At 39.6% G+C, this 15,378-nt stretch overlaps 1 protein-coding gene across 1 annotated transcript in view; it reads right to left on the reverse strand.

The window, feature by feature from the left end:
• Positions 1-2,722: 2,722 nt before the first annotated feature.
• The window catches only part of gng12a (guanine nucleotide binding protein (G protein), gamma 12a), a 37,734-nt gene continuing 25,078 nt past the window's right edge, over positions 2,723-15,378 (reverse strand). The window contains exons 2-3 of the mRNA XM_026149128.1: positions 5,526-5,634; positions 2,723-4,762 (exon numbers count right to left, since the gene is read on the reverse strand). Of these exons, the coding sequence (XP_026004913.1) occupies positions 4,637-4,762; positions 5,526-5,618 (219 nt within the window). The 5' untranslated portion in view covers positions 5,619-5,634 and the 3' untranslated portion in view covers positions 2,723-4,636. The remainder of the gene's footprint in view (positions 4,763-5,525; positions 5,635-15,378) is intronic.

Below are 15,378 nucleotides of genomic sequence, written 5' to 3' on the forward strand. Positions count from 1 at the left end.
GGTGGTCGTGTGCTACTGCAGGGAAAAGTTCACTGTTGTTTAAACACAGAGCAAAGTTCAGTTAGCTGCTGAGTCACTCTGAACATCGAATATTTGGCTTGTGCTGATGTAACCTAATATCCTGAGGCAGTAATATAATGAATTGAGATTTGAACGCACTGTGCGCTGTCAAGATCAATTATAATTTTAATAGGTGCATCTAGCCAAAAATCAGTGCTGTTTAACCCAGACTCAGAGAGGTGTTGGTTCTTCTTTATGGCTATTTAAGGCTTTTTGATTAGGCTGCGTTATACTGAGATGCTATCCTAATGGCAAACAAATTAATATCAACAAGAGGACACACCTGTCACAACAATACATATCAGCTGCACAACCGTATGAATTTGACCCGTGACACATTTATCAGCACTGTTTAAACATTGCAGGGATGTTGCACAAGACTTGATTTACTCCAGCCAGTAAAGTGCTGTCCTGCTCTAAGGATTTTGCATCACAGGGGACGACTATCTCCTCGAGATGAAGTGTCAGAATATAGACGGGATGGACGATTACACCCTAAGTATTTAGGAGTTGTTTCACTAACTGTGTGGGCTCGTGGAGCTTTTAAGCTGGTGGGTGCATGACAGCCAGAGCAACAAGTGAATCGGAAAAATTAGGCCACATCTATGGAAATGGTAAATATTGATAAGGTACATTTCACCAGTCGCACCTGTCAAATTTCATGCTAGTTTGGCGTTTCGCTTAGGTTTCATGAGCTCAGCTATAAGCAGTGGTGGAAACTTACATGACAGTCCCAGTTACATCGGCATGACCAGTTTAAACATGGTTTTCAAAATAAAAGCCACAGAGAGTTCTAGGAATGTAACAGATGCTTTGAAGTCTGATTTATTTTCAAAAATAAAAGCCTTCTATTTCAGTTTTCCAATGTTTTGTTATATAACTTTAAATGCCATCTCAATCCATCTTTTTTAGTGAAAAAGTTGTGCAGCTTTTATAGTAGCAACAACCCCACCGTAATATTTCCAGAAATTGCATACTCTAAATCACTAAAACTAATAGATCACATCAGGAGTTTCAGCATCATCATTTTTATTGTCACATGGGGCCCTCATGAAAGTTCCTGCAGAGTTTTACACAGCTTTGGTGTGAGTATGCTGAATCATACTGACTGAGAATGCCTATTAGTTTATAAGGGCATGCTGGGCCTTTAATCATGTTTGTATATTCTAATGTTATCATTGTGAAACTGAAGCTGTTATATAAATGAAGCCAATTAGAAGTTTCTGAAATGTTCCAAAGTAGGAGTGTTGATAACACAAATAATAAAGTCACTGACATACAGGCAGCACTAGCGTGAAAGTACTCTATTATTTGCAGCACTGTTTATGGGTGAGTTGTGCATTACATATTGTAACTTAAACAGGAAAAGTACAGATTAGCTGGCAATGGAGAGATAAACATGCAGCTGGGACTACCAGAGGAACTGAGGTGCAACTGCACTCCACACCCTCCATCATCCAGCCTCACCCACACATCAGCACATTCCTACACACTGACACTGTAACTGCCAGGACAGATTTTCACAGTGGGGCACATGGTCAGTGAGCTACCCTGCCAGCCGCTACCCCCCACTCCCAACTCTCACATTGCTGCACAATGACAAACTGGGATTACTGCAGTGGCCTTCAGGGGCATTCATGTCTACAGATGTCTGTAAAACATCTTTAATGGATGCTTTTACATGCCACAAGTTTTTAATCTTATCATAGCTTTGTCAACTTGAAATGGGCCTGTTTTTATTTGTCATATGTGTAATGTTACAATGGCAGATGCTAACTGTAATAAGGTCAGGCTTCAGAGTCCAACGGTCATCTCAAGCACACAACCCTGGCTGTAAGTACATAAGCCTCTGACACTTTGTTTGTTTATGAGGGCCAGCCAATCAGAGGAAAGCCCACAAATTTTTTTTTTGTTTGTAAAAAAAAAAAAAAGCACTATTTTCAGCTGCAAATCTGCAAAGGTACTTTAGTAGAGTCGGTTAATAAAAACATGGAGTTAGAAATGAGAACAGGTCCCCTCTAAAGTTTCCATTACAAGTCTCTATTTTTAATAGTCTGTACAATACTAACAACGCTCATGTTTCCTGCAGTGACATTTGATCTCTGAGGGACGAGCACCGTGAGAAAACAAGAGGAGAGTTTCGCCTGTGTAGCTTTTGAACAATAATAGGTGACATTGTTTTGGGTTTTTTTTTTTTTTTTCCATCACTACGTGGCTGTATGTGTGAGAACTGTCACATCCAGCCCTGTATTTCTGTAGTTGTTACAATAGCTGACAATATGCCATTCCTGTATGATCTTCCCATTGTGTGGAGCAGAAAACGTAAAAAGCTCTGTACCCACCAGCTGCCATGAAACAAGGTCAGAGAGACCCAAGAGGCCACCAGCAGAGAAGAAAAACAGACTCTCAGGCTAAGCAGGCTGTGCCCCAAAATAGTTACTATCCAAGAGTGGTGGAAATCAGAGTGTTGCACTTTCTATATTTAGCTTTGCACACGGTTTTTAAACTGCCCTGGTGAGAGGCCCGAGGTCTCTTCTCTCCCAAGTAAGAAATACATACATGTCTAATGAGAGGAAGTAGCCCCAGATAACACTATGGACATGAGAGGCCAGCATCGGGTTTCTATTCTGCATAAATCTCAGCATGGATAGTAGCAAGGCTATGCAGCACGGCACGTTTTTATTGAGATATTAGTACAGTATTGGACTGTAGGAATGCTTCACTTTATTAATTTCAGTTAAGTCTTCATACAAATGTTGGAATATTAATAAAGACAGTTATCAAAATGCAGATTTTGACAATTAAATTAATCTATAAATGGTACAATAAGGCTGTTACAGAGTCACTGTGAATGGACAGAAATTAGGACATGGCAGTGGTCATCTGAATTTTTTCCTTAGGAGGCATACAGGACTCGTTTATTGCAAGTAAGAAGAACTGACAGCTTAGACAAAAATCATAAAAAATAACAATACCATTGATAGTAACACTAGATCTTGCTGATTTGAAGACCTGAAAGTACCCTTTGGAGAAGACAACAATACCAAAACTGCTGAAAAGCGGAGCACCTGGTAAGTGAAACACAATTTTAACAAGTTCTGCTCGTGACATGTAGACAAAACCCGATGGCACAATATTGTTACAAATCACTTTCATCCCACAGATAAAAATTGATAGAAACATCTTTAAAGAAAGTACTCCCAAGTTAGAATGTTCTTCATCATACAAGGCAAACATAAGTAAGGCTTTAGAGTGAAGAAGATTTGAATTAATACTATCTATTCTGTCTTTTTTTTTTCTTATTGTAAAATTCACCATAGCAGATATTTTTCTCCCAGCAAATCACAACATACAGCACATGCCAGACCGACACCCTCCATCCCCACAAACACAAAAGTGGAAAACTAGAGCAGTTTTAAGAGAGTGGTTTAAAAAAAATAAAAAGTAAAAATAAATCAATGCACACACATTACGCCCACCTGGTGCCAAAACACTTAAAGATAATGATGTGCACGTTCACTTGACTAAGACACTTGTGATGAGCGAGCAGGCGGGGCTGACACTGAGTAAAGATCGCTAGCACGTTTTGTCGTGAGCATCCTAAAAATAACGTACCGCAGAAAGTTTTTACAAAGGACGGCTAAAACAGTCAAATTCAGACACCATTAAGAATATTTCTAATATGCAGTGTCATTGGTTTTCTTGGTCCCGGCTTTTCATTACACAGTGTTGCTTCATGTAAATCTGAATCTGAGCACTGATTATCTTTGACCAAAGGTGTTCATATGGAATGAATATCAACATGACGGTTCATTAAATCAGCTAAAGGAAACACTATACAAGGTAATTATACTGCAAGGAGATTTTACACTATCAGATTACAGCTGTAGTACCAGAGAGGAACAGACTGAACTGAGCTGGATGCAGATTACGCAGAAGCAGCTGGGGGCTGCTGCAGCTGGGATGGGTTGTAAAATACTTTGCGTTACTGGAATTTAACACTAAGTGTTACTGCTCCAATCCAAAATACATCACGGTAACATCTGAGCAGAACCCGCCCCTGAATTTAGTAATCCAAACCGTACAATACCGGTGGCACCTCTTTCTGAAGCTCTCACTGTTCTCCTTGGATGACACACTTTAAAGGGCAGGAGGGACACTTTGGCTGCATGAACCCATTTAAGGCAAACCAGGGAGATGAGTAACAGTCGCTGCCCACCGGAGATGACGTTGTGCACATATCAGGAAAGACCAAAATCCATCACTGAGGATTGCAAGTGCTGTTGGGACATTTCGACAAGGATATCTGCTTTGATATTACGTACTTGGAAGCAACGTTTTGTTAGTGGTTAGAGCTCAAACTGAAGAATGGGTCAATATTTTCAGTGAATAATACAGGGCTGCTGGAACAGGCACACAACACATGGTTTCTGAACACATGGTAATGATTCGATCCCAGTCCACTCCTCCAATTTCTCCCAACACAAAGAAATACAGGAACATTAATAAGCCAAAACAAACAAACAAACACACAAAAGAAAAAAAAACAAAACAGATAAAGGCTAGGTGACATCCACTACAATATAGTGCAGGGTTTTTTTTCCTTGAAGGGGTTGTCTGAAGCAGGGATGCCCGTAAGGAGAGGGTCATTTCTGGCGTGTTCGGTGCAGTAGTTCATAAGGTCTGCAGAGGCCTTGGATACCTGTGGAAACAATAAAAAATAAGTAAATAAAAAAAACATCACATACGAATGGAGAGAGCTTTTAATGGATGTCTTTGTTGCAATGCGCAAGCACACAAAGTCAATCCATTTGTAAACACAACACATATTTATGTACTGCTCAACAATTATATGTTCAAAAGCTTTGGATCTTTAGACTGGTTTTAGAGTACGGCATCACATCTATTTGAGATGAACATGTGAAATAAGGATATCCTTAAAAACTCCAAGCACCACTGTATCTAAACATGTGACCATCGTGTCTGTCTCTGCCAGGTTTGATGGAGTAAAGACTCTGAAAAAGGAATACAAATCACTAAACAAATTGTAATTTGTATTCCACAAAGTGGCTCAAATTCACGAGTTATCATCCAATGCTATTGCTTGTGTAGAAGCAACAACTTTTAAGAGAAGCAGTTGTGTGATTGGCTGGTTAATCCCATGTACACACCTCACATTTGGCCAAAAACAACCATTTTTCCCCACACTCCATTCATGTTATTCTGCAGAACATAAACATGTTTTTAAATGTGTATTTTATTTGTTAAGGTATCTCGTAACATTGAACATGAGCAGTTCACTACACTTTGAGCCATTAATTCTATTTTATTTTATTTATATAGTGACAAATCATATGTAAAGAGAACATTACACCCCCCAGAGCAAGCACCCCTGGACCATATGTTGTTGGTGGAACAGATACATAACATAGAACAGGAGAGGTGGCTTGAACGAGGCACTGTACCTTTATCCTCTCAATGCTCGCCTCTATTCTCAGCTGGTTCACCGTCCGTCGGGCATGGGCGATGTTATTGGAAGGGTGAAGCTTTGAAGACATCCTGGGCGATGCAACACTGCAAGGAAGAATGGAAGATGACTGGATGAGGAGGAAGAAACAGATAAAGAATGCAAATATGTTTTTGGTAAGAATGCACTGATGTAAGAGGCCAATAAAATCTAGTTTTGTTTTCAGTTCCTGCACTTCTATCGAAATGATGATTCCAATTATTGGCACTGAATGTGTCTCAGGTGTTCATCACAAGCTATTAAATGATTTGACCTTATGTAATGCATGTAATGTGTTGCATACCAACAGCTCTATAGCACACAGACAGGCCAAACATCCACATTTCCTTTGAAATATGCAAATTTTGTTTTGCCAGTGCATACTTGCAGCAAAAGTATGTGAGCTGCACACACTCTGCTACCTAAGACAGTTAATGAAGATCAGAATATGCATGATGTGTGTGTTTGCACCAAAGGCCACAAAGAGTTCAGAGTTTTTCTGATAATCATTAACACACAGAGCGAACAAGCCCGGACATAATTCACAATCCAGCTCCGATGTCGCTCTTGTGCTCTCTTGCTTCCTTTTATTGCCACGTGTCTCTGTTTCCCATAAAAACAGACTTATTTCCTGTAACATCTTTGCATAACACACAAATGCCTTCTTGTGACACACCTTGCTTTGACCAAAACCTTTCTCAGCAGAGAACAGGAAGCCTAAAGTACAGCTTCTCAGAAGTTTGTGTCGAAAGTTTGTGCAAACTGTGACGTTTAATTTAAATTAACAAACAGTGTGCGTGAAATATATAAATCAATCAACCTGTATGCAGTTACAAAAAGGCAATGCTTTTTCATTCAGGCCTTTTAAAAGTTGCCTTAGAGCGTATTTTTGGTTTTTATACTCTAGTTTTAGCTAAATACCTACAGGGCTCTATTTTCTGCTTTGCAGAGATACCCTGGCGTTAAAGCAAAATCTTTACTGATTTAGAAACATGCAAACAGAAAAATACAAACAAGTATATTATTATTACTATTACTACTGTGTTTATGTTTTGGTGCACAAATGCTCCAATTACTGCATCCGCTCTGAATGGGCACAGGATTGTGTAACGAGGCCTCGGTCACAGTAACTGTAAATGATACAGGAAGGTGCTGTAAACGAGACACACATGAACTTGCAACAGCCACAGACAGTCCTAAAGCCAGTTTTAGTCCAATGCAAACATATTGCAGAAAATGTTTATTTTATTAGCCCCTGTCTGCAGGATGTAGTCAGTCCAGACAGCGTCTGATGCTGTAGCCAAATCACACTGCTTTTCATTTCAAGAACAAAGAGCGAGGGAGGAATAAAGACAAAAAACGGAAACATGAAGGGACGGAAGAGTTCTCCTGGGAAGTGCCTGATTGGAGTTTTATTTCCATCCAATGACAAGTAAAGACTTCAAAAGAGTGAGTTTGAGAGATGACTCAAAGTGCTGAAATGTTATTGATATCTTGTGAGACATCAAAGAGTCTTGCGTCACAATCTGAGAGGGTAGAGACATCCTCATCTTCCTCATAAAGGCGAGCCACCAAAAGGTGAAGAGGACAAAAAAAATCCTTTTATCTAAACATTTTGAGTCCAAGTCTTTGTTTTTTTCTTCTTTTCAATGTGTGGAGGAATTTTGTGCAAGGGACATGCCCAGGCTTAGATTTTTTTCTTTTATTATTATACTGAAAGAAGCAAAGATTTTGTTCCTCACTTCTTGACACTAAAAATCTCCACAGGTATAAAGTTCCAGACTGCACTTTTACTTCACCTGCTCCAGATGGGCTAGCATTTTCCTGCTTCCAGATAAAATATTCTGGTATCTTGGCACTATCAAGCAAAACCGACTGCATAGTGCAATATGCAAACACGGCCCAACAACTGCTGATCAAGTACTACAAAGAAATACTGCGATAGAATGAGAAATGCAAACAAGCTTCACACGGCAGGTCTGAAGTAAAAAAAAACAACAAAACTTGGGCTGGTCCTTTCTCTCAAAAACCTCTTCCTGCAGAGAGGCTAATCATCCATGTCTTGAGTTAAAGACTGCTATTTCAGGTTCAGCAGCAATTACACATTCTGCAAAAGAGAATAAAAGGGCTCTTAATCACAGATCAGAGGTGCAAGTAAAACCAAAGCAGATTTAAAAAGGTACCACATTTTATTTTGCTGCCAGCGTAATTCAGACAAATTAATTTAAAGGGTTTAAAGGGAGATTTATTCTGAAATTTTACCAAGTTTTTCTCTTTTCTGTATAAATGATGCTGTGCTATGTTAAGTGATCGTAACTTCTCACTTTTCTATGTGCACACTGTGTCTTAAATAAGAAAACTTCCATCATTCTGCTCACAAGTATGCAGTCATTCAGGTGTGTTTTAAAGATATTTCCAGGATTGGACGTCCTAGCTAATTCACCCCAAGATCAGAAGAACTGCAAACAACCCAAGAGCTAAATCTCAAATACAAAGTCTATGTCTGAACACACCACAAGCCTTCTAAATGATGCCCTTTCGATGTACAGAGTGTTGATCCTTGGCCATAATGTTTGGCCATAATGCATGCTGTGTTTGATGAAAACCATCAGGACAAACAACTCCTCCCAGCTGTCAAGCACGGTGGTGGAGGCATAATGATTTGTGCTTGTTTTGCAGCCACAGATCCTGGGCACCTTGAGGTCGACCATGAACTCCTCTGTCCATCAAAGTATTTTACAGAAAAATATGCATAACGACACAAAAGGATATCTGTGTAGCTTCTCAGTCATCCAGGTCATGGTAATCTAAGGAGCTTGGAAAGAATAGAACAGTTCCTTAGAGCTTCTTCAGAACTGAAGAAGCTTCTCAGATGAAAGGTGAAATGTCTTCAAGAAACTTAAAGATGTCCAGTTGTTTTTCTTTTCAAGCTTCAAGATTACACAAAAGGATACAAAAAGAATTTTTCTGTAATGTTATATCTGTCTCACAGAAAAGATAGCACCCAGATTCGTTGGCCTAATGAAAGATGTCGACTATAAAAATTTGTTGATGCAGAATTTTATTGTCGATGCATCATATCACGTAAATCTGTTTATGTAACTGCAATACACTGCAGGAAACTATGTGGGCAACTATGCGCCTATATTGTCTGCCAAGGCAGACAATATAATTCTGTTTTGTTCTGTTTCACTAGTACTAAGCACAGGCGTTGAGTTCGTCTTTTAATGAGGCTCATGCACCTCTCAAATGGCTGAAGTCATGACAGAGAGCGACTTTTCCATTGTTCTCAGCTGCTGGGAACATCATCTCAAAAATAAGCGAAAGCCCCACTGCAGAGCTTGTCCACTGCAACTGTGAATCCATGATGAATTCATCTGTTAACGTTGGTAACTTGTTATTTTGGAGTGGAAACTAAATCTTTTGGATTTAATGTGAAAATTTATTTGAACTTATGGACAGAAGCCATTTTAGTTTCCTATTTTTAGTTGTTGTTTTTTTTTTGTTTGTTTAAATACTACTAGCACTTTAATTTGTGTTACTTAATACACTGATTATTTTAAAATTAATTTCCTGAGTCGTTATCTTAATTTGCTGGTGATTCACAGGTGGAAGGAATAAGGTGGGGAAAGGTACCTGGAGCCTGGAAGAAGAGATCTGCTCACAGGAAGTGGAGATAAGAGTTGTTGAAATAATCGTTGCATAATCAAATAATCAAAGAAAAACTTGCCGATTAGTCGACTACCAAAGTAATCTTTGCTTGCAGGTCTAATACCAACCCATTATTTAAATATTAGTTGCTGTCAGTAACCCTCAAGTGTAATAAGTATTTAGACTGAGACACTTTTAAAGCTTTGGCTCTCCACATCTGAAGCCTGGCATGTGAAGGGAACTAAAGAGACCTCCACGAATGTTATTTAAGATGAAATTAAGACAGAATTGAAAGTTTACTACTTTGTGTAGATTATTTTAATCAGCATGTGTGGTAGAAGAAAGAGGCAGGACTCCCATTGGGACTCAGAAGTGATTTCTGTAGGTAAAATGAGTCAAACAGTGCAGCCCCTGTGATGTGATGCCAGCTACCACCAGCAGCAGCCGGGCTGAAACTCTATGGGAGAGCACTGTGAGCATGAGTGTGTGGCATTAACCACCACCATGTACATACAGAAGCTGGGCAAAAAAAATTTACCTTCAAGGATCAGAAAAAGACCACCTCTTTTACAGCACAACACACATGCATACAAGCAGGCAGGACCACCTACTGCACAGAGCAGCATGGGCCCGCCACTCTGCTGTATCTTACACACACAAACCTACCCGCACACATGCCATTCATTAGCACGGTGTTCAAAGTACCAAGAACAGGGAACCATTATGAGTCAATGCTATTAACAGCAACACTCAGAGATGAAAAACTGTCTGTCTCACACTATTACTACACTGCAGCTTAAACCCAAAAAACCCTCTTAAAATCGGCTGACGAATACAAATAACATACATTAAAGGCTAAAAGAAGAGTCAGTCTGTGTGGTCTCTTCAGTGAGTGAGTATCTCGGGCTTTTTAGATTGGAGCAGCTTTTGTAATAAAGTAACACTGCTTTAGGGCTTAAGTATTGACAGCTGTACTTCACACTTTAACTGACATAAGGTGATGAGAGGCAGGCAAGGATCAGCCTTTTACGCATGGAAAGCTCTACATCTAGTTGACCCAAAAATGACAGATTGGTAATTGCAGACTGCGTTCTTCTGCAGATACACCAACTGGTACTGTCTTCGGTAAATGATCGGTAGGACCTTTTCAGAATGGGTGTTATTATTTGGGTTGTGGAGGAGCTGGAGGAAAAAATGTCACAGTAACCTAAATGCTCCAAAAGCTTGGATTATCTCACTCCTGCGCGCATGCAAATTTGATGCAAAAAACGAGTGCTCACAAAAAGAAACTCTAAATAAAAAAAATTCAGACATAAAAATACAGAGCTAAGCAAACCCATGCAGGCCAGGCCATCTGAGCATGGAGTTTATAGCATAGCGGTGAGAATATAGTAAAAGACTTGGAGGCAACTATGTCTTTGATGATTGAGAATGGATGTTTGTAGTGAAGGCTTTTGAGGTCCTTTTAAAGTCAGAATCCTTTAAATTTTTATCAAAGCAAGCTCAGCTTTCTGACGCCACTCCTGCAGCCACAGTGATCCATTCACTTTACACTGAGCAGTTGCAGTTACTGAATGTAGTTGTTTTACCAAGGGCAGATTCGACCTTCACAATACCTCCTGTATTTTTAGTCTCTGCTGATGCCAATACAACATTTCATTCTGACACAGGGAAACACATTTCATAAATTATTTTTTTCCCTGCAAGTACAGAACATGAAGGACATTACTGAACTGTCAGATGAAGAGCTGCAACCTAATCTCAAGTAAGGAAACAAACTGTACCGTGTCTTGCTGCCGTGTGGGAGCTACTTGTTTGTTAAATCAGATTGATCCTGCAATTACTTCTTCACTCATGCAACAATTTTTACTAAAGAAAAAAGAAAAGCATAGACCATGCGCTCTGATGTCGTGTTTCTGACAAATTGGCTGCACGACGAGTGCTTTCTGCAGTATTAAACTACATCTGCTGACATTATGCATGTGCAAGCTGCACATACATGATTATGCACAAGAGCCTCTTTTTTTATCTGCAAAAATATAAATCACATTTGATATGTGATTATTTTAAAAATACTTGAAAATCTACTGTCCAGACTGTAAGTGTTAGCGCTTTGGGGTCCTTAGGGACTAGTAAAGCGCTATATAAATACAGGCCATTTACCATTTTCCAAATAAAGCAGTGAATTGTGAAAATGCAACATACAGACAGATGTCTGCAGCTTTGAAAAGAGTTTAAAGGACTCCAGCCACACGTCATTATACTAGCTGTTCCCCTTTCCATACAAACACACACACACACACACACGCACTTAATCGTGGTATCTTTCTCAACTACAACCTTCCCCCTGCCAGTAGGAGTTTCCTAGTCTGCAGGCAAAGCTAAAAGTAGATCTCTCATACTTTGTGCTGCAACTCAGCACTTTTCCAGCTGAGTGAAAAACCGTCTCCTGCTGTACCTAAAACATGTCCCTCAGAACTACTCTGCAGCCTGCTTTACTATAAACACTTCCCTGTTCTCATAAGGTAACAGTGCTTATCAACCTTACTAATACTCAGTCATCAGTCCTGATGCTGAGTAAAGCGTGATTGTGTTTATAAACTAGAAGGGAGACTCTGGCTGCAGAGTTTCTCAGTCTGTGAAAAAGAAGGGGTGAGGCACAACACAGACGTGGTGAGCTTATACTTGTTTTATACTGTGAGAACCACAAGCCTGACATCACTACTTTCCCACCAGAAAAAAGAAAGAGGTACTTATTAGGCTCTGGTTTGTCTGTCAGCTGCTGTTTGGCAGTTAAAACAGCAATGATTTTGTCTGCCAAAGAGACATTAGAGACTTGGGACCTTTAACACAATTTATGCAAATTAACTGCACAACAAACTTCTTCTTCAGAAATGCTCATTAGCATTACTGTGTTACTGTAACATTTTGCAGGCCCTGACAACACACAACATTCTTGATAAGACTTATCATACGCAACAGCTGGTACACGAGCACCAGGGCATCTGCCATCCTCATTTATGAGCTTTGTTGAAACAACACATTGAGTCAGCAAGTCGCTTTGCAGAAATGTTCATTAATAATTTAGCATCGCAGGCTTAGGGTTAGGTAACTTTTTAGCCACATGCTAATGTAAAACATTTTATTTAAAAAAAGAAAAAGCTTCCTTTGTCATTGAGTTTCATACATTCAATTGTGCCCAACATATTCATTTTTTATAAGCTCTCCATTTGTGTATGCCAAATGGTTGAAAACTACACTTCCTATAATGCCATATTCAGTTTGCCTCTCAAAGACACCCATGTTAAAATGCCCAACTCTACAGCAGAATTAAACATGTTTACAGTTTGGTATTAAGAAAGGTTTCTTTTCTTTCCCTCCTTTATTACAACTGCATGAGACTGAATTTACCTATAATTCACCTGTTGAAATTATATAAAAGCATAAACGTATTATGGGTTGCATTAATAGAGACTTTGCATGACAAGGAGTTGATGTATAGGCCATAAGGTATCAGCTACGGGTTGTTTCATCTTAAGCTTCAGTCACAGGACCAAAGACTGATCAGTGATCATCTGGAATCCACTGGTCAACCAACAATCTGCAGTGATTGCTAGCCAATCAGCGGGAAACTACATACTTTTTTCCTTAGCAGCTAGAGGTTGCTAGGGGGCCACCACCACTTTCTACGTCTGTGCGATTGAGGCCTAATTTGATTCACTGTAATGAACCCTTCAAGCATCTTTGCCCTTGGGTTTCTTAGAGTATTGGTAATTCTTGGACTAATAAAATGCAGGTAATCAGATTAAAGACCAGTAAGTCTTTGTTTCAGACTTGATGGGTGAAATATTTACATTTTTCTTAGTTTAGAAAAATCTTAGTTCAGCATAATAGCCGTCTTCCATTATACTAAAATTATCAAAGAGAAACTCAAACCAATTGATGACATCACATTGGTTATATCCATCTTTTATACACAGTATGCAATGGATCGATAAAAAGAGAAGGATGTTAATCTAAACCTAAGCTTAACTCTAAATGCTGGTGATGCTGGTGACTTGATCGATGTTAAGAAATTAAGCATTTAAAGCACTTTGGATGTAGAAGGTCTGAACAAAAAAATAATTGATAAAAAAATTGAAGATATGCCCAAATTGCTAAATTTGGGAGGGTGGCTGCTGCTTAGTCACTAGTGATAAATGTATATAAGGGTTCCAGGTTTAGCATTTGCACATACATTGACAAGACACAGAGCTGCAGCACCACCCCCAGAGCTGCAGGTTTGGCTGCTAAGATAAGTGAAGCTGACTGACCCCACCCAGCATACTGGCTGCACACTCTGTCCACAGGGAATACTCGGAAGTTCAGTGTTCCTTATGATTACCAAGACTGCTTGATTGAGATCAGCTAACAGTCATTTCTATCCCTGAGCAATCAGATAGTTTCCAGGAAAAGCAGCAGGACCGTTCAAAGATTAATGGAAAGTTGTTCACATAAGACATGTGGTGCTAAACATAACACAGTATATTTCATGATACAGTTAAGTTCAAACCCACATACTATGGCTTCTCAGAACTAACTGCACAATCCTGTAACTTCTGCTGCAGACTGACTGGATCAACTAGTCTAATCACCTTGCAGTGTCTCCACCAGCAATTCAAGTTGCGCCTTACATCCATGTCTGCATAATAAATGTAATGAGGGCTTTTAATTAACTTAAAAGAAAAAAAAGGGTATCAAGTATATTTATCTTTGGCCAGTAAAGTTGATTTCGATTAATAGTTTCAGCCATGACAGTAGACACTGTGTTATATATACACATACATCTGAATGCTAGCAATGCAGAAAATCCACATAATCATCACTACTTCACATTTCAGGTGTCCTGAGACATCAGCATTCACGTGACTGCCACGAAAAGATGTAAACCTTCAAAGAAAAAGACAAACAACCTGAAAATATGATGCCTCCAGCCACAGCTGTTGCCAGTAAGGAGGCATAAATAACAATCCAGCACACCGGAGCAACCTGCAACACAGTCCCACAGTGTCTAGACAGAAGACTAGACTGGACTCATTTCTCCAGGGTTTCTAAATCCTGAATTCATGCACAATTACTCGAGGCTCATTCTTGTCCAAATAAAGTATGAATGATTCCTTGTTTCAAGCACAGACTGAATGGCTGAGAAGTTTTGCTGCAGAAATTGCAACTCAGCCCAGTTTTTCTACAAAGTCAATTCAAAAGCACTAGAAGCTACAAAGGTGCAAGGAAAAGCTGCACATGAAGTCAGATAAGTTGGGTACATCCATGAAACGGCAAGTAAGAGAATCAGTGTCCTTAAACATGATGTTATTTAGGTCAGGACTGTGTGAACATAGCTGCTGTACAGAGAGTGGCTGATACAGCGCACAAGAGGAGCGGCATTTGTGTCAGCGTCTCTGACTGCCTGACATAATGACAGATAACAATGATAATTGAGAGGACAAGCAGGACCGGTATGTAAAAACTAAGCAGGGCCAAGAACTCACATGACGAAAGAAGGCAATCTCAACCTAATTAGATTCCACTCCAGACACAGCTCACAGCCCAGACAGCTGTGTTCACACACTCACTACTTGATGTGAGTGTGTGAAAAAAAATCTTTTTTTAAAATTACTTTTGTTCTTGTTTCCTTTTCTGTGAACTACGATTTTTCATCACGATTAAAACAATGGCCCAAATTCTGTCTTTGAGTTATTTGTCTTTCTCACACACACACATCACTGAGTCATGTGGCAAAATCTGGCTCCCAAACTGCTGAATGGGCTATTTTCAGCAGGCAAGGTCAGCCATGTGGTGGCCCGTGGCTATTGTTGACATCGCAAATTATCAGTTGTGCAATTCTAAATGTGGGTGTATGTGGTTTAAAGATTAGGGCTGAATGTCGACTAAGTGTAGCATAGGCAAGTGAAGGTTTAATAGGTACCTGCAGCAGGTGTGGTGGGAGTTGTGTTTGTGAATCCCAGGATACAGAAAAAAAAATCTGTGACCTCCTTAACTGCAGCAACAAACATGGGTAACATAAAACAGTATAGTGCATTATAGCATCTCAATTCAGATCAAACAGTTCTTGGGGAACAGCTGGAGGCAAGTATCCAATGGGAATCTTCCAAGGATTTTTT

Source organism: Astatotilapia calliptera, chromosome 18, assembly GCF_900246225.1.
Source record: "Astatotilapia calliptera chromosome 18, fAstCal1.2, whole genome shotgun sequence".
NCBI classification, from domain to species: domain Eukaryota; kingdom Metazoa; phylum Chordata; class Actinopteri; order Cichliformes; family Cichlidae; genus Astatotilapia; species Astatotilapia calliptera.